General features: G+C 38.6%; 1 protein-coding gene across 2 annotated transcripts in view; it reads left to right on the forward strand.

The window, feature by feature from the left end:
* The window catches only part of LOC140187913 (lissencephaly-1 homolog), a 93,944-nt gene extending 73,672 nt beyond the window's left edge, over nucleotides 1-20,272 (forward strand). For both annotated transcript variants that reach the window (XM_072243773.1, XM_072243772.1), the window contains 4 exons: nucleotides 1,543-1,771; nucleotides 9,662-9,763; nucleotides 10,195-10,351; nucleotides 15,941-20,272. In XM_072243773.1, coding sequence (XP_072099874.1) covers nucleotides 1,543-1,771; nucleotides 9,662-9,763; nucleotides 10,195-10,351; nucleotides 15,941-16,014 — 562 coding nt within the window. In that variant the 3' untranslated portion in view covers nucleotides 16,015-20,272. The remainder of the gene's footprint in view (nucleotides 1-1,542; nucleotides 1,772-9,661; nucleotides 9,764-10,194; nucleotides 10,352-15,940) is intronic.
* Nucleotides 20,273-20,927: the final 655 nt, after the last annotated feature.

The raw sequence follows: 20,927 nt of genomic DNA on the forward strand, positions 1-20,927 counted from the left end.
GGTGATAGGTACTTGTGTGGAATTTATACCGCATATTGGACAGGGCCGTATCATATCAAAAGACTGCAAGTTTCTATCATTCAAGATATTAAATCAGTTAATCAGAGGGGAAAACAAAAGTGGAACACTTAATTTAAAATATTTAACCAGTCTCAATAATTTTAAAAAAAAACCTCCTCCTTTGCAGGCCTTGAAATAAGTGAGCTCTGTTCTTGTTCACTGGGTAAATTCTTGTCACTAGTTGCCACAAGTTTGTACTCTGAGGAGTCCAGCTTCCAAGACAGTTGGGAAAGCACAAGCATAGAATAATAAACAACATCCAAGTTTTAACATTTATATTGTAAATACGAGCAGAATGATAGCTACTGGTATTTCATAGCAATTTCCGCTCCTCTTGTACTGTTTCGGCTGTCATTGCTGTTTGGAGAGGCTTAATATTTTCCAGCATTTGAAAAAGTTTGGTTCATTCTGGTGAGGAGTTAAAGGTCATCAGTATAAAATTACTAGTGTGAAAGAAGTGATTAACCAAGTGTGTGATTTGTTAAGGCACTGAACATTTTGCTATGTGGAGAAATTGAGGCCAAGTCAATAAGTGCTTTCCCAGCTTATATTATGTATAAGCTCTTCTCGGGCTTCCAGCCGGGTACAAGCATCAATTTTAACTGACATTTTGATGAAAAACTGCCATCTTCATCAGGGATGAGTCCATTGCATTTTGTGTTTAGAAAAATATGGACAAATTTAAAGTAGAGAAATGTACAAAACTATAGGGAGTGGAGGGCAGGCAGGGATTTGACTGCTCTACTTGTAAGCCAGTCATTTCCTTATGGGACAAGTGACTGCCTCCTTTAATATTCTCTTTTCAGTTATTTGGCTAGGTAACTTTATACCATGCAGCTTCTAGAATTTTATTATTTTTCTTATTATAGATGTTGTATCTGTAGCAATTTGCAAAGCCAAGAGTGGTGAGGTCACGATGCCTACTATATTTTTCTTAAGTTGGTGATGATATAGACAACACACTAACAAAATGCCAGACGGATAGTCAGGCAGTATCTATGAAAGTGAATAAACTGTTGACGTTTCAGGCATTGATGTTACCTCCTTAGCTGCTGGTTGTGGATATTACAGTTTACGTCATGCTGCATTGCAGTTCATATTTCTACTCTTAATAATAACCAATATCCTTTCTTCAACAAACTCATGCCATCTGAACCTTAACATTCCTTTTAGTTTTAGAGAATCCTAAATTAAATGCAAGTGATTTTAATAATTTCAATCATGCACTTGTAAGTTACAGCCTTATGTAATCTTATGTGCAATAATTCAGTACAACTTTGATAGTTTAGGACTTATGACTGTGTTTAGTTGATAAGAATTTGCTTAGTATTGGAATGTAAGTGACAGAATTGAAGAGATCCTTACCTGTTCTCTAAATTCAAGCAAGTTATTGATAAGAGGCCAGTAAAAGAGATTTTCTTTTCAACCACTGTAATGCTTGACAAAAAATGGTAATGGATAATTTTATTTTTACACCAATAGTTACTGCGTGAAGACTTTCACGGGACATAGAGAATGGGTGCGCATGGTTCGACCCAATCAAGATGGAACTCTTCTGGCCAGCTGTTCTAATGATCAGACAGTGCGCGTATGGGTGGTAGCAACAAAGGAATGTAAAGCTGAACTTCGGGAGCATGAACATGTTGTAGAATGCATTTCCTGGGCACCAGAGAGCTCCTACCCAACCATTTTGGAAGCAACAGGATCTGAGGCAAGATGAATTAAGAGACTAAAATATTCTATTTAAATTCACATTTGCTAGTTAACACATTTCTTACAGAAAGGTTGAATAGGTTAGGACTTTATTCCCTGGAACGTAGAAGAATGAGGGGAGATTTGATAGAGGTATATAAAATTATGACGGGTATAGATAGAGAGAATGCAAGCAGGCTTTTTCCACTAGGCTAGGGGAGGAAAAAAACCGGAGGACATGGGTTAAGGGTGAAGGGGGAAAAGTTTAAAAGGAACATTGGGGGGGCTTCTTCACACAGAGAGCGGTGGGAGTGTGGAATGAGCTGCCAGATGAAGAGGTAAATGCGGGCTCACTTGTAACATTTAAGAAAAACTTGGACAGGTACTTGGATGAGAGATGTATGGAAGGATGTGGTCCAGGTGCAGGTCAGTGGGACTAAGCAGAAAAATGGTTTGGCACAGCCAAGAAGGGCCAAAAGGCCTGTTTCTGTGCTGTAATGTTCTATGGTTCTATTGCAATTACTTTTAAGAGCATAAGACAAAGGAGCAGAGTTAGGTTGTACAGCCCATCGAGTCTGCTCCATCATTCTATCATGACTGATTTATTATTCCTCTCAATCCCATTCTCTTGCCTTCCCCTCATAACCATTGATACCTTACTAATCATGAACCTATCAACCTCCACTTTAAATATACCCAATGACTTGCCTTCCATAGCTAAATGTGGCAATGAATTCCACAGATTCGCCAACCTCTGGCAAAGGAACTCCTCCTCATCTCTAATCCGAAGGGATGTCCTTCATTCTGAGGCAGTGCCCTCTGGTCCTAAACTCTCCCACTAAGTGGTCTTATAATGCCTTATAAAGTTAGTCCTCTTAAAATGATTGCGAGCGTTGCATTTGTCTTCCTTGCTACCAATTCAACCTGTAAATTAACCTTGAGGGAATTCTCCATGATAACTCCCAAGTTCCTCTGCACCTCTGGCTTCTGAATTCGCTCCCCTTTTAGAAAGTAGTCTGTCTTCATTCCTTCTACTAAAGTGTATGACCATGCACTTCCCTGTACTGTATTCTGTCTGCCACTTTGTCCATTCTCCAATCTGTTCAAGCCCTACTACAGGGACTTTATTTCCTCAACACTATCTGCCCCTCCATCTATCTTCGTAAAATCTGCAAACTTGGCTACAAAGCCTTCATTCAGATCTTTAACATATAATGTAAAAGGTAACAGACCTAACACCGACTGTGGAACCCCACTAGTCACTGACAGCCAATCTGAGTGAGCCCCCTTTGTTCCCACTCTCTGCCTCCCGCCAGTCAGCCAATCTTCTGTCCATGCTAATACGTTTCCTGTAATACTATGTGCTCCTATCTTTTTTAGCAGCCTCATTTTCCACACTTTATCAAAGGCCTTCTGAAAATACATCAACTGGTTCTCCTTTGTCTATCCTGCCTGATATTTCCTCAAAGAATTCCTACAAATTTGTCAGGCAAGATTTCCCCTCAAGAAAGCCATGCTATATTTGGTCTACATTAGCATGTTTCCAAGTACACTGAAACCTCATCCTCAATGATTAACTGTAACATCTTTGCAACCACTAGAGTGAAGCTAACTGGCCTATAATTTCCTGTTTTACGCCTCCCTCCCCCCCCCTTAAAGAATGAAGTGACATTTCCAATTTTCCAGTTCTCTGAGACCATTCAAGTATCTAGTGATTATTGAAAGATCATCATTAATGCCTCCACAATCTCTTAAGCTCCCTCTTTCAGAATCCTGGGGTGTAGGCCATCTGGTCCAGGTGACTTGTCTACATTCAGACCGTTCAGTTTCCCGAGCACCTTCACTTTAGTAATAGCAACAACACTTTTGTCCTGACACACTGGAATTTCTGGCATACTGTTGGTGTCTGGCACAGTGAAAACTGATGCAAAATACTTCATCGGTTTTTGCAGTATTTCTTTGTTTCCCATTACTACCTCTCCAACATAATTTTCCAAGATCCAATGACCACTCTTTTATTCTTTATTTATCTGAGGGGGAAAAAATGTTTGTATCTTTTATATTATTGCCTAGCTTAACTTCATATTTCATCTTTCCTCTCCTTATTGGTCCCTTAGTAGCCTTCTGTTGTTTTTTAAAAGCCTTCCAATCCTCTAACTCCCACTAATTTCTGCTATCTTGTATGTTTTTTTTTTGCTTTTATGGTGTCTTGGACTTCCGTCGTCAGCCACATTGGATCTTCAGACTAACTCCCAGGCAAATGGTTCTTAAGGCAGATACACTAGAGCCCTGCAATGCCACCCACAGTGCTGGCTTATGATAGTGCTTTTAACCATTTATCTTAACAGATATACCTCAAGTGCTTAACTAAGGGTACTTGCACTGTGCACTCTTGCACAGGGAGCTTGGCATGAACTCCTGCCCTCTGACTACTTTTAGCCTTTTGAGGTTACCTTGCCCTCCAAGCTGCTGCCAGGCACGCTTTCCAGCCCCTTGCTGTTCTCTCTTGTCATCTTCTATTTGATGTGATGATAGATGTCCATCTGCTGTCTACCCTCTTTGTATGACTATACAGTTCTCACCTGCCTAGAGATATCTTTGTGTTTTGAGGACAGTACAAGGGAAAATATTTGGACTACGGAGCAAAGTAACACGAGGTGACAGTAGCTTCCACCGCATCCAACAAATGAGAGAAGCTGTAGGATCCAGATGGTCTCCGAATAAGACCAACTGCTGTCTAAAACATGCCTGCTATAGCACAGCCCCAAGTCACATACCTCAGTGCTGTGTGGTTGGACACACACCTCAGTATGCACAGCACCAGCCATTGGTAGTCTTTCCACCCTGAGAAGCAGGTGATTCATTGCTGTGAGGACACCAGTAGAGGGCAGACATTTGGGCCAAATTCTTGATGCTGCATGATAAGGTTCCTGGCACAGCATTGCTGAAAGCAAGGATTCACACTTGGGTTCTTGACAAAGCAGTCATGTCCATAATGCATGTTTTTATACATAATGACCCTGTGTTGATTCAATTTGTGGTGTTAATGGGAACACATCCTGCCATTTGGGTCCAGTATAGTATGAGGTAGGCATCAGTTTAACATTCTCACCTGCCACCTATGCTAGTCTGTCTTTATACTGTCTGGCTACCATCAGTTTGTGTAGAACTCTGAAAATTTAATTAAGCTCCCAAATCAATTCTTAGCAGAGCTAAAAGAAGTGAAACTCATTCAATGCAGTAGAAGGTTACTCTCAGGTTTTTTTTATTTGATTGATTAGTGCTAGATGACAAGTGTTAATGAAATCAACCCAAAATTAACAGGTTTTTTGTGAAAGGTCTTCTCTGTCGGATCCTTTTGACACTACCTTTTTGTTAAACCACAATTTGAAGTAGGATGCAGTTGTATGCTGTTTTGCCCAAAGGTAATCAAAGGTCAGTGTGATTGACAGTTAATGACTGCTAACACTGAAGTAAATCTTTTTTGTATGATTGAGCCTAGACACAATAAGGAGCTTCCTTGAGCTTCCCACAACAACAATTGGAGAATTTGGAGAGTAATAGCAGTCTTTAAAAAACAATCTACTATCAACCTATGAAAATATGCAATTTTGATTGCTCATTCTAGGTTTCATTATTTAATATGGGTAGCTGGCCATACTTGATCTGTTTAGTAATATGAACCTTGTAGCATAATAAACTTCTGAATATTTAAAATAGCTTTTAACAGAATTTGAATTTCAAAGTTTTGTTAATGAAATCGTGATTATGTAATTGAGATGTTGTTGACTTATGCCTCGTTTTCTGATTTACATCTACCTTAGCATTCTTAATAGATTTTTAATGGATTTTTAATGAGTGTGTGGAGGCACTTAAATATTGCAAATTTCCCCAGTGGTTCTTCTGGCCATAATTTCAGAAGGTTGCTAGACATATGGGGGGATTGACAAAGGAGTTTCCCGAAGGTTGAATATCAGTAGAATGCCCCTGAGGAAATGTCTAAAGGATGATTTTCTATTGCTGTTAACTGATTATCTTTCTCTTTTAATAATTAATAAAATTGCTTCCTTAATATATTGGTTGTAATGTAAGGATTGGCGTTGAACCTGAATCTGAGATATCAAAGCCAGGAGACTTTGCCATTGAATGATTCGCCCACATCATAGAATCATAGAGTAATACAGCACAATTTCTTTTGGCCAACTTAGCCATGCTGGTCATGAAGCCCATCTAAATTAATTCCATTTGCCTGAGTTTGGCCTATGTTTTCCTAAAACTTTTCTTTTGATGTACCTGCCTAAACCACTTACTCAGTCAGCTCATTTCATATACCTCATATACCCACCATCCTCTGCATGAAGTGCCCATCAGGTCCCTTTTTAAATCCTCTCCCCTTATGCCCTCTAGGTTTTATTTCTTTTCCCTGAAAAAAAATACTGTGCACTCCTATATTTTCCATCTTTTCAGTAACATAATTTGAATTCACAACTTCATTTTTCACTAGAATGCTAATAGCATCAAGGTCCATTGCTATTGGCCTCTCAATTTCTCCAGTTGCTTGCTGAGTATAGAGCATGGAAGTATTCCCCACCTAAACATTGGGAATATTGAAGTTCCATCACAATCTCTTCATCAGCCAGTGATTCAACTCTCACCCTGATGGTGAAACTGTGCCAGACTATTTGGAATTTTTCTGTCATAGATGCTGATATGTCCATGCATTCTGTGCCATCAGAAAGATTCTTGCTTGCCTCCCTACTTGCCTCTGGTTATTAGCTGCGGGAGGTTTCATCTATTACTTTACCACTTTGGCTATTTCAATATGTTTGGAACTGGCTTTCTTTATTTTACTCTAAATATGTACTTCCCATTACACCTGCTGGCATTTAGGGCAGCAGTGAAGGTCCGCCAGCTCTGTCCTTGGCCATCATACCATCGCACACAGATGTAGAGGGATTCTTCATTGCTGTTTCCGTAACAGTTTTGTTTGGCCAGTCAGGGTTGTTAGTCCTGAGCTGAATTCCCAAACCTAGAGAAGTGGTAGACTACTCTTAGTCTGGTCTCTACCCTTTGACCTGTTTGGCATGGGTGACCCAGCCAACAGCCAAAACATAAAGCCCTAACTAATCAGCATAACTCTCTGGGTCATTGAGGGACACAAGCCACCAAACCACAACAAATGTATAGACCTCCAAAACTTGCACTTTTCTATTTATATATCACCCTTGCTAGCTTAACTTGTGTCGGTTCCTCATTGGATGTGTATTTTTAAAAGTGTTATCTTTGTTTTCAAATACCTCCATGAATTCAGCTCTATCCATTTCTTTAAGCTCCTTCAACTTAAAAGTTTGTGTTAAATTTCTGTTCTGAACTGTTTGCTCCTCATCCGATGGCTGTTCTTCATGGTTCCAAAGCTGAGGTCTGGAATTTCCTTTATAAACATCTCATTATCTCTACCTCCACATCATCCTTGAAGATCATTAAAACATAGAAGCAGAATTAGGCCATTTGACCCATTGAACCTGCTCTCCCATTCAATCATGGCTGATCCTTTTTTTTTACCCCTCCTCAGCCCCACTCCCTGGCCTTCTCCCAGTAACCTTTGATGCCATGTCCAATCAAGAACCTATCAAGCCCTGCCTTAAATAATCTTTTTAATCTCAAAAGCAAACACTTACTCCTCAGTTCTTTCTTTCAGATGACACATTTTCTGTTCTGAATGTTGCAATAAAACACCCGGGGCATTTTGCTATGTTGATAGCTCTATAAATGGTAACCCTTGGCTCTTTGTGGGAGAACTTGACCTAGTGCAGAGTACTTGTGCTTTCAAAGTATCCTTGGTATTAATATGAAAACCTTACAATAAGGTGACTACATTTTAAGAACTATATTACCACATGTCTAGCTATGATGAAGGTACAAACATTTGTATAACAAAACCTGCTTTTAGCATTGGTTACCAATTTTTTTTATTGATTTGAGAAAAAAATTATGGCTGTAGTATATTACATGTAATGTTTTTAGGAGGCTCAGTAAAAATTGACCACCCTTACCTACCTCTCCCCCACCCCAGTCCCCAGTGTTTTTTTTGAGTCTGGACTCCCAAGCAAGCCCACTTATACACAACATACTATCAGAACCGTATATTCAGCTACAGAGATCTTGTTCTTTTGACCTCTCTCACTGCATTCTTACTTTAATGCTCCTTCATAACCACCTGTATGCTCAAGTTTTGAAGCACTCTTTGCGTAAAATCCAATTAAGATACGAAGTTTGCCATTATGCTTCTTAAAAAAACAATTAAATAAATATGTTTTAATTTCCCCATTCTAGAATTATAAACAAAATCACGTTGACGTGCAATAAGATTTGATTCACAAAGGATTCGAGAGTTATTCAGTTGAAATCCTTATTATAGTTGTGCATCTGATTGCTCTGTGCATTTTATTCCTGTCAATGAAGTATGTTATGACTCCCACTGTGGATATCCCCCTTTCATATTGTTAGCTGAATTGCTTCTTCCATTTAGGTTGTGTATAAGAAGTTAATTGTAGATTTTTGTTCAAGTTTTTGCGAGTTAAATTTCTCATTTACGTAAGCTGTTATTTTCTGCCTGGGTTAATAGCATCGGGGGAGGGGTTGGGCATTGTTATAATAATATATAGTTTCGTGCCCTACTTGTTTGATTCATGGGATATAGGACTCAATAGAAAAGCTAATTTATTTCCCATTCCTTATTGCATTTGGGAATGCCGTGGTGAGCCGCTCCCTTTAAGTACTGTGGTTACAAAGGCAACAGAACTTCCACGGTATAGTAAAATTAGAAGTTTCAGAATTTTAGTGACAATAGATGAATGGCTATACAGTATTTAGGAAATTAATTCAAATGCTTCAGAGGGTAACTTGCAGAGAGAACAGCAGTTTGGTAAAGTATAAGCATTTGGATCGTTTAGCCAAACTGATGGCTTCTATTGAAAATTACAATTGTTAGAGGAATGCAGATGTTCTCCATGAAGCTGATAATCTTGTGTATTGTAGAACTTGGTTTGCTATTTTTAAAAAGACTTTTTTTAAGCTTTTAAAAACTCGTTCTTTTTCTGGTGAATTTCTTTGCCTTGACTTTACAAGGGACCCTCACAATACCACCATTTGGGTAACAGAAATTTAACCTTACAGAATTCACAATCGGCACTCAAAATTTTGAGAAATGAAATAAAATTTAATTTCAGTGTATTTGAGAGGAAAGTAAATAAACCAACACAATTTAGTTACATCTTGTGTTTCTTGATGCATGTGCGGACAACACAGATTTGTCTTCCATAAAATCACAATATGGACAGTTCTTTCAGAAATGCCCAACCCCCCCTCAACCCCCTTAACACAAGGATTGCCTGCTGTATACATTTTTTAAATTGGCTTGTATGTTTTTTGCTAAGCACAGATGTGATCATTAGCAACTGTGCAAACATACGGATTAAAACAAAAAACTGCAAATAATGCATGTCCCTATATACATTTAGTTGTTTTGATATGAACTGAGAGCCTGTTGCATTTTGAAACCATACAATAGCGGAAAATGAAAGAGTGTGAACAACAAAATACTAATTGGGCTTAGTTCAATAGCCCTGGATCACCTCTTAGATTCCTCAGCACTAGACAATCCCTGTTGGTCTGGTCAGTCATCTTCAAATTTGCAGTTAACATTGAAAGACAGTCATCCTCAACTATGAAGGCATGCCATTCAGTTGACTGCTTAACCTTGCCTAATATGACAAATAGAAAGTATTTATCCCTGATGTAACTACAGTCATCTGAAAAGTAAATTTGGCCAGTAATATTTTACAAATATACTGTTGAACTAAGAAGACATTTTGCTTTCTCTAACACCTTCAATTCCTACCATTTCTAGACTAAAAAGAGTGGCAAGCCTGGACCTTTCCTCCTGTCAGGATCCAGAGACAAGACAATTAAGATGTGGGATATTAGCATTGGAATGTGCCTTATGACACTGGTGAGTAGATGTCATCAACCGAAATACATCAACTTTTCACTGAAATATTTATATATAGTTAGCAGGTAAAGTCAGGATTTGTTTTTTTTTGGTATTCTATTTCCATCCTTGTTGAATAACCTGTGATTAATTTCATTTTTATTAAATTTTAATTAGCTTCACATTATCTTAGGGTGCTTTCTTCAACAAGTGCAATTATGATCATAATTTAAACTTTTCTAATATGAAGTTACATTACTTTTAAAGTAAGTGGTCCACACTACCTCCAGCTCAAAGGGTTTTAAAAAAATCACAAATGGAATAAGATATAAAACCTTCTCTTGTGCATCAACAGATTTTTAGTCTATGCTCATTCATAAGAGATAGTCCTAGCAGTACGTTGGTAGAGTTCAAAGTGGTAAATCATCTAATGATGTTTCTATTAAATATAGGTTGGCCATGATAACTGGGTACGTGGTACTCTGTTTCATCCTGGAGGGAAGTTTATTGTGAGCTGTGCTGATGACAAAACTATTAGAGTCTGGGACTACAAGAACAAACGGTGCATGAAGACCCTGAATGCACATGAACACTTTGTTACCTCTCTTGGTATGTATATATTTAGAAGCCTTTGGTTAATTTTCATAGCATAATAAGATAAGATTTTCTGAAATGAATAGAGAATATTACTGCATTATTTTTGCTTGTTACTTCAGTGTTTGTATATTAATAAAAGCTTTTGAAATGCAACCTTTTTTGTACAAAATATTTAGGAAAAAATCAATTGTAATATACTTGTATTAGTCTAGAAGAGACTTGGGTCTTTGACATTAGATGCTGTGTGTATAGTGCTTGCACGTTCTCCCTGTGACATCAGGACTCTGGCTTCTTGACGTATACCGAAGACCTGTCAGTTAAGTTAATTGATCACTATAATTTGCATCTAACTTTTGAGTAATTGGGGAGTGATTGAGAATAGTGCAGGATATATTGAAATTTTTAAAAAATTGGTAATGTTTCTGTACTTCTGCTGAGAAGTTGATTGGATATTAATGGAGATAGGTTTGTGAATCAAAAAGAAGCACAAGCATAGCAATCTGTTTAGAATGCTGAGAGAGGAGAGGAAGGTGTTTCTGGTGGCAGCAATACATCAAAAGGCTTCATTGTGGAAACTGGTTGAATGAAAGGTGGGGCAGGATAACCCTGCTGCTCTGGGGGAGGAGAGGGTTCAGAGCAGAAAGGTGGGGAATACAGGATTGAGAACCAAGTATAATGTAAGGGAAGCACGATTATGAAAAAAAAGACTTCTCGGAGGTACTGGTGTGGACATTGTCCAAAAATCAAAACTATATTGATTACAGAAATGTTGTTTCCAGCTAAAAGCAATCAGCTCTACATGTAGGTCAGAAACATTTCTCCAAGGTGCTTTGCAGAAGGAAGCCATTCACAAATTAAAAAAATTGAGTTGAAAACAGGAAATAACTGACTAACCATGGGGAAGAGTAGAGAAACTGGGAAATTGATACAGATTTTTTCCAAAAGGGCAATAGGAGATCTAGGCTGAGAGACAGAATGATGAAGATCCTTTGTGCGGCCACGTGAAGTAAGGTTAGTGGTTGGGACAGATGTAAGGTGGAAGAGGAAGCCATTATTTTCACTATTTTTGTTAAAGCAGTGGGATAAAATGCATTCTGTCTCCATACGATTTAAAACAATACTCTGTGAAAGGCAGAGTGTGCCTTATGAGCCTGATTGCATTTTTTGAGGATGTAACTAAACACATTGAAGGTAGAGCAGTAGATGTAGTGTATATGAATTTCAGCAAAGCATTTGACAAGGTACCCCATGCTAGGCTTATTGAGGAAGTAAGGAGGCATGGGATCGAAGAGGACATTGCTTTGTGGGTCCAGAACTGGCTTGCCCACAGAAGGCAAAGAGTGGTTGTAGATGGGTCATATTCTGTATGGAGGTCGGTGACCAGTGGTGTGCCTCAGGGATCTGTTCTGGGACCCCTTCTCTTTGTGATTTTTATAAATGATCTGGATGAGGAAGTGGAGGGATGGGTTAGTAAATTTGATGACACAAAGGTTAGGGGTGTTGTGGATAGTGTGGAGGGCTGTCAGAGGTTACAGCGGGACATTGATAGGATGCGAAAAGGGGCTAAGAAGTGGCAGATGGAGTTCAACCCAGATAAGTGTGAGGTGATTCAGTTTGGTAGGTCAAATATGATGGCAGAATGTAGCATTAATGGTCAGACTCTTGGCAGTGTAGAGATTCAGAGGATCTTGAGGTCCGAGTCCATACGGCACTCAAAGCTGCTGCGCAAGTTGACTCTGTGGTTAAGAAAGTATACGGTGCATTGGCCTTCATCAATCATGGGATTGAGTTTAGGAGCTGAGAAGTAATATTGCAGCTATATAGGGCCCTGGTCAGACCCCACTTGGAGTACTGTGCTCAGTTCTGGTCACCTCACTACAGGAAGGATGTGGAAACCATAGAAGGGGTGCAGAGGAGATCTACAAGGATGTTGCCTGGATTAGGGAGCATGCCTTATGAGAATAACGAGTGAACTGGGCCTTTTCTCCTTGGAGCGACAGAGGATGAGAGGTGACCTGATAGAGGTGTATAAGATGATCAGAGGCATTAATCGTGTGGATAGTCAGAGGCTTTTTCCCAGGGCTGAAATGGCTAGCACGAGAGGGCACAGTTTTAAGGTGCTTGGAAGTAGGTATAGATGAGATATCAGGGGTAAGTTTTTTACGCAGAGAGTGGTGAGTGCGTGGAATGGGCTGTCAGCGACGGTGGTGGAGGCAGATACGATAGGGTCTTTAAGAGACTCCTGGACAGATATGCGGAGCTCAGAAAAATAGAGGGCTATGGGCAACCCTAGGTCCTTTCTAAGGTAAGGTCATGTTTGGCACAGCCTGTATTGTGCTGTAGATTTTCTATGTTTCTGAAAAGTGTGTTTGTCTTCCCTGTGTATAGGGAAGCAATATATTGAAATTTTTTGTAAACAGCCTATTCACCAACGTGCTTCGGGGGAGGAAATCTGTCTCTGTCTGGCCTGGCTTACATGTGACCTTAAACCCACCGCATGTGGTTGATTTTCAGTGTTTCCTGAAATGACCTAAAGCCACTCCATTGTATAAACACTGCCCAGAGGTGCTTAGAGAAGGGCAATAAATGCTGGTCCATGTGGTGCTACCAGATCCCAAAAATGAATATTTGGGGAAGGTGGAGAGAGAGAAGGGAATTGTCCTCCAGCGCATAGTTGCTCTAGACTCCAGCATCTGCAGTCTCTTGTGTCTCTGGATATATTAGCCACTTGTTAGGATAGCAGCAACAATTACATTTGTTGCCAAACAATTGAATGTTGAAGCAAGTAATATGGGTATCTAAATGATATTGGGTCAAACATGTACTTCCCAGTGGACCACAAGCACACCTGTGGAGAGTTGCAAAGATCTGATAACATTTACTGAATTTGTTGGATCAATCTTTCAATACATTCTTGAATCCAAACAAAATATTATTTCTTTTCCTACACACCTGCTCAGTTTGTTTTTGAAGTCTTTCCTCAGTGAGCAAATTTAGTATTTGATATCTGTCTACTCAGTTTTTCCTGCAAGTCTTAGTTGTGAGAAATATAATTAAATATCTGGAGGAGGAGGAGGAGATGGCGGCGCGACACAGCGCGCGTGGCCTCTCCGGTGAATGATATCTGTAATCTGTCAAGTAGGGGACCGTGCACAATTCTGATTTGATGGAGACAGACGTGAGAGTACGGAGGAACATCTGGAGAAACTTCTGAAATGCCTGCTTCGCTGCCACTGCTACTGTGTGGTAACCGGAATCTCCGGAGCAGAAGGCCCCGAATCCTCGGTTTTGCTTGTTTCGGCAGCCGCGGCTAGGTCGAAGGTGCTCGGCAGAGGATGGCGCTCGGGGCTGTGTTGGAGGCTCGAAGTTTTCAGATGGACAGACTCGGTGTTGGCAGTGGTCGGCTGCTTCCAAGGCATCGGCAGTTGCCGGTGCCTAGAGGTTTATTTTTGCCGCCTGCTATCGGGGACTCAGGAGTCGATCGGGACTTGAAACTTTTTTTTAACCGTGCCCATGGTCTGTTCTTTATCAAATTATGGTATTGTTTTGCACTGCTGTAACTATATATTATAATTATGTGGCTCTGTCAGTGTTAGTCTTTGGCTTGTCCTGTTTTCTGTGATCTCACTCTGGAGGAACATTGTATCGTTTCTTAATGCATGTATGCATTTCTAAATGACAATAAAAGAGGACTGAGTGTTCTCATAATCTAATCTAAAAAATGTGAATGCAAACCTCAAATTAACACCATTCATTGTCACATGAAGATTGCTGGATTATAGATAGGGTGGATATCATCATCTTCTTACCAGAACTTTTAAGTATGATTGAGATTTAACACCTACTTCGCATTTTCATAGAGGCATATAAAGATTTAGATTTTCACTGTTACTTCGTATTCAAATTTTAATTTTGCAAGTTGCTTTTTTTTTTGCTCCTTTTAATTAGCTTTTTTGGATATGTAATGTTTTCATCCATTGTGCTAATCATTTATTGTTAGTACAGGTTGAGCATCCCTTATCTGAAATGCTTGGGATCAGAGGTGTTTTGAATTTTTTCAGATTTTGGAATAATTGTGTCTACATAATGAGATACCTTAGGGATGGGGCCCTAATTCATTTATATTACATACACAGTTTATGTAAAGCTGGTGCATGGCTCACAGAGTGAACAGTCCGCAGTTGGAGCATAGTCTGAGGTGATGGAACTGAGTCCTCCACAGACTGTCAGTTAAATAACTGGCCTCGCCACATCTGTTCCCAGGTTATAGCATTGTGATTGGCTTCATATCCACCATCTATTTCAAACAGCTTCCCTGTCCACAGGGTCTAGTTTTATATAATGTTTTTAATAATTTTGTGCATGAAACAATTACCTTTGAAAACAATTGTGATAAGTCTTCGCTTGTTTCATGATCAGCGTACCATTAAGCGCCGTATGTTCACTCTGACGCTGATGAATCCACTCTTTCAGTACACGATTGAGATCTTCATTTTTCACTTTATGCAGTGCTTTTCTAGTTCTCATTAATGTCTGTTCATTTGTGAGGTCTCTTAGCTGTCTGTGATGCTCAGTGATGTTTGCATCACCTGAGAACCTTCCAGGTGCCTTGTGGAATTTTTCATTTGTGATGTCATGTCAGGGCTCACAGTGTTGGATTTTGGAGGTTTTCAGATTTTGGAATTTCGGATAAGGTGTACTCAATCTGTATCTGCACATTGGTACTTTCAGGATTATTGTTTCATTACAATAATCCATCCAGGCATTGTATGTTACAAAACTTTAAATACTCAACTTACTGCCCATTACACCATTGACTTTTAGGGCAGCAATGAAGGTCCTCCATCTTTGGCGGTATTTAGGACTACTTTGTGACAATAGCTTCATCTTGGGTTCCACTACTGTCAGTCATTCAACTTCCAGGTGGAGACTCAGGAATACCATTGCAATCAGGTGTAGAAGAATTCTTCATTGTTGTTTATGTAACAATTTTATTTTACCAGTCAGGGTTGTTAGCCCTGAGCTGAACCCCTGAACCTGGAGAACCAGTGGACCACTCTTAGTCTTGGACCTATTTAGTATGGGTAACTCTATGAAGAGCCAAAGCATAAAGCCCTGACTCCAACCAATGTAGCTCTCCATGTCATTGAGGCACACTCAATTGTAAAACCACTCCTTGGACTCAAGAAAGAGTATTACTTCTAAATGTTAAGAATTTAGTAAATGTAGAGAAGCAGAGAATAAATTCACAAGTTTTGAGCTGAATTAAGATCATAAGACATAGGAACAGAATTAGGCCATTTGGCCCATTGAGTCTGCTCCACCATTCAATCATGGCTGATCCTTTTCCCCCTCCTATAGACTATAAGACATAATTAAAAATCAATATTGGTACAAATACCAATCAAAATAATGGAAGGAATGTTGCTATTTATTTCAGAGAAGCTAGAATACAGAAGGTACAAAATTACACTTGAATCGATCAAAGCTGTATACAATTGCCCATCTAGTCTGTATTTGCTGTCACACCTCTGGATAAAATGTTACATCAAATTCTTGATATTTTTGTCACTTCTATCTAATTGTCAATTTCTTCCACAGATTTCCACAAGACGGGTCCATTTGTTGTCACTGGAAGTGTAGATCAAACGGTAAAGGTCTGGGAGTGCCGCTGATAGAATTGATCTTCTGGTTTTTTTCTCCTTTCCCTCCTTTTCCCTGGCCTCACCACCCAAAATCCTACCCCTCCAGATGCACTCAATTACCATGGTTACCCATCCAGCTCTGTTTAATAACTATTGTCCTTTAATGTAAATTATTCTGGATGTAGATTGAGCTATTAAATGTTACACAAAAGTATTCATGCATGGTGAATCCGAATTGTATACTGTAAATTACATACGTTGTCTAGAAGTACCATAGGTAAAGAACAAGGGCTAGCATTGGTCATATTAGACCTGGAAAGCAGAAGTTGATTGGATAATTAGGGCACTGAAAATGATTCTGAAATTAAATCAGCAGTGATGTTCTCAGTCATTGGAAATGGTCTTTAATTTCATTGTCATTTATGTCTGAAGCACACCAAATGTGCTGATTCTGTAATCCTTGAATCACTTTGTGTGGTACTAGGGCTTATTTAATGAGTGTGTAGGTGTGTTGTTCATAAATTGTCTACCATTCTATTAACTTTGCATAAGTTCAAACCAATATCCAGTAAACTCTAAATAACAATGGGTGAATTCTGAAGACTATTGTTAGATCTCCCACTTGTGTTGAGATTAACATACACAAATAATTGCATGTTAAATTTGGGTTTTGCTAATTAATAAATGAGACTATTTGTCTCTAAGCCCTTGTGCCATCTTCCAACCTTGAAATATAGTAACACTGATCACAACAAGGTCTGACTGGTGTTTGCTGAAGAGAACTCCTTCAAACATTTGGCCCCTACAGAGAGGACTGCCTTATGGTTACATGGTAACTATTTTGAGAATATTGGGTGATTGCTATCCAAGGATTACATTAACCAGTTCAGACTATACTGCATTTGAGCACTGACGAATTTATTTTGGTGCACATTGTTTGTTAACTTACTAGATTTGGTTGGACAGTACATAAGCTTTAAAACTGAAAAAAAAATAGTGTGAATACCTAACTTGCTTTTAAAAAATTGTTGCTTCTAATGATGAGCTCTGTAGCACCATTTTCCATAATAGACACATTGTGTTCGTATGTTTTAAAAAGATAACTTAGTCATCCCATTAAAAAGCCACTAAATATACCATGCTTTTAACTAGGATGCTTTTTTTGTTTTAAACTGAACATTTTTTTGTAAATGTCTAGGGGGAAAAACATGCAGAAGTGAAATTTTGTAGTAACTATTGCAATTTGTTTTAAAGCTGTGTTTTATTTAAAACATATGAAAACCTTGTGCCTAATCCTATCAACACTCCCTGCTTGAAGCAGAGGACACTTATTTAATGAAGGATGTATTCTACAACTTGAAATATTTAAAAGACTTAACTTTCCAGGACATAATGATGTAAAAATATGCTTTGTAGAAGGCTATTAGCAGCATCAATCAGTTAAACGGTGCTTTTGAATAACAAATCATTAAAAGGCCTTTTGTGCTTTTTTATAGTAAAATGTGCACCGTGTTATCTTAAAATGTCTTGACTTTAAGCAATAGCCCAGTTTACAGATGGTCCGTGAATTCATTTTGGAAACGTATTTGTTTTTGGTTTATACATGCAAAAATCATGGTGAACACCACCAGTTTGCCTGTCTCCCTGCCCCTAAATTTTCCATGATAAATTTATAAAGTATCTGTGGTTAAACTGGACTTTTCTCCTGGATTTTGCCTAAGTGTAGCCTATGAAGGAGCCAGTGTCACAAGGAGGGGGGAAAGTGTAACTTAAAATGCCATATCAGCACTGGGAATTGCATCAAATTCTGCTTTGTCGTGTCCAATCAATGCAATTTCTTGTTCATTCTGGAGAGTGTGCAGTGATGTTTTGTGAATTTTGTGGCCGCCTGCCATTGTAACTTACATAGTTCAATAGCAGTAACAGTAAAAGAGCCAGATAATTCCAGCATTGTGAATCTGTAAACATCGATTTTGGGAAGAACAATGTGCTCGTTAGCAGTAATTCACAGTAGCTGCTGTAAATTACATGCAGTGCATCACGTGTAATGTTTTAAACTTGTAGTAATGAATGCAGTATGGTAATTTAGAGCTGCATTGGGTTAAGTTTCCAGTTGCCAATCAAAATTCTAATGAAGTTGGCCTTGACAAGCAAGCTGCTCTGTTCATCTGTGTAGTTCTGCTATTATTCTGCCCTTTGTGGCTCACTCTTTCCTACAAATCTGATACATCGGTGCAGCAAAGTTATAGCACTAGCAACAGTTATATATTGCTAAGTCTTTATCAACCAGCTAATGGCAAGCAAAGGATAACTAGAACCCAATCTGCTACTGGTTTGGTTGTGCTGTCTGGAAAGATGTCTTCAAAAAGAATCTGGAAGTTGGTAATTTGGGCAGCTGCAACTATTACCTGCAAAAAAGACATAGTTACCCGACTGGAGTTGAATTCATGTTTTCAGCACTTTCGTACCTGTTTGTTACAGCTGTGTAATTCCTATATTGTCTCCTCCTAAACATTGAGAGCTGAAGTGTGTTATTTCAGTTACAGACATTCTATAATATATGCTTAATGATATATCTCCTGGAAAAATAGATTTCAGCTCTGCTATTTAAGTAAGATTGCATTCTTTATTAGTTATTGTAACAAAGTGCACATAACTGCCTACTAAGGCAAAATTGTTGAATAAACTCCCAACGTTTTTCCCTTTCATGTGTTGAAAATATACAAATGTCAATTTATACTATTCTAAGTTTCTGGACTTGGTTAAGAAGCTTCTTTGCTTTCAGAACTTGAACTTACTCTTGCATTGATCTTAATGGACAGAGTCTACTTATGGTCGCTATCTCTCCTGGCACCTTACAATGAAAGCAAAGTGTATTCAACCAAACAACATACAGGCAGTTTATGACACCAGAGTTATGTAATAGTCAAAAATATCCAGTCATATTTCAAGATTTTTTGCTGGTAATTTTTGTTAAAGCACTTTTTTGTCAAAACTTGACCTAGAATGGCACTCCTGTTGACTATTCTGCAATGAGTGAATGCTATCAAGTATATCAAAAATAAAGATTCAATGGTACGTTAATAATCCGTGGTGGTGCTGTGAAGAACTTGAAACTGTAGTTGGAGCTCAGTTTAAAGTTTTTGCAACAATTTTAATTTAAGAAATGGTTAAAATATTATCTGAACAGTTGATAAAACTTGGTCATTCTTCATTTATTTTTGACCTGTAATATTATTAAATGTTTCTTACCTGTGAATTACAGTTCATTCCATTTCAGAGCGAGTAGAATTTTTCAATACAAAACCTGTCTTGACCAAAATTACTTTTTCTTTTTGTTTCAAAAATATGTACATAGGAAACATTTCTTATAAAGAGGAAACTGTTCTAAAATGGAATAACCCATGTTTTCACTTGGTAATGGAAAATAATAAAGCAAGAACATCTTTAACTCAGTACACATTCCAGAAATTAGCCCTTAACTACCTGTGTGCCCCATTCCAAATCATGGTTTGCTTTAATATAAATCACTTGAATATAGACTGGTTGAAACCACCTAGATTGATTTGGCCTTCATTGAAGTTGAATAAGAACCTGTACAGCATCTTGCACTTTAATATAACAAAAGAAAAACCGTCCTGCTTTCTTCAGCCGTGTATGGTGTGACCAATGCTATGTCCAAGGCACTAAACAAACCTAGTAGCTAGCAAGTGTAAGGGGCTATGGAGCACTGTAGTTTTGAAAGCTTGGTTATAGAGTCACCAAGCCCAGTCTACTGTCAGTATCCTGCTTCTCCTGTTCGCCTCTTCCTCTTTTTGTGAATTGCCTGGTTCAAACTCTTCTTAAATGGCCATTCCCACTGAAGCCATTTTTAACCCTTCAGACTCTGTTTTGTCAGCTAATTTACTGGCTGTTAATTGACCTTTGCCATTCCCACTGTATCATGTGATTGGCTGCTTTCTAGTCCCGCCTTTTCCCTCAGTGTTCCTAAAGTGTTCCTGAAGACCAGTAGTGAACCTCCAAGTAGACGTTGTACTCATCACTGACACTATGGCAAGAAGTAATTTTACAAGCAGAAGGGTGCAATTACAAGTACCAGGACTGTGAGAAGATAATTGAGCTATTGACACAGTACAAGCAATCAGTTAAGGAATGTATATACTGCTGTGTGTTTTACAGTAAGATTTGTTGCTATCAAACTGTGTAAAACAAGATTTATTCATGTTTTCTGCATATTAAAATCTTAATGTACCAATTGGTAAAGACTATTAAAATGCATACAAAACCACTGTTTTCTTCCCCCTTTCTCCTTGTGTGGTGAATTTTTTTTTTTTTTAACTTAAATCCATTATTTCCAGAGGTTGAGGACCATACTGCTGCTTTTACAAGTACAGCTTAGAAACAGAAAATGCTGGAAACATTCAGTGGTCAAAGCCAAGTTAATGTTACAGGTCACCAAGACCCTTCAGATTCCATTCAATCTAATGTTGTTAACTGTTTCTCCTTCCATGGGTGCTACTTGACCTGAATGTTTCTAATATTGTCTGGTTTTATTTCAGATTTCCTGTAATTTTAAATCTTATGCTGTACTGCATCATTGATGAAGATGCTAGCCCTCTTTACAGTGTTTCTGACTGGGAAGCATTTTTCTGATTATTGAGAAAATAAGGTTGACCTTGGATTCTGCCTCTGCAACAACCCTGTTCAGCATGGTCAAGTCCATAACAGTCATCTTACATGATGTCTACTTAGGCTTGGAAGTCAGTGGTTATGGATTTGTCTCTGACAAGCTTGTATGTAGTTTGGTTTGCCACAATGAGAGCAGCACTCTGGATTTTTTCAAAAGAGGGATGAAAGAAGCCAGTCACATGAAAACTCAGTCTTCAAGTTGCCAGCATTGCAAATTGGGTATGAATGATCTTTTTCCACTTGTTCGTCTCTGA

Source organism: Mobula birostris, chromosome 25, assembly GCF_030028105.1.
Source record: "Mobula birostris isolate sMobBir1 chromosome 25, sMobBir1.hap1, whole genome shotgun sequence".
Classification (NCBI taxonomy): domain Eukaryota; kingdom Metazoa; phylum Chordata; class Chondrichthyes; order Myliobatiformes; family Myliobatidae; genus Mobula; species Mobula birostris.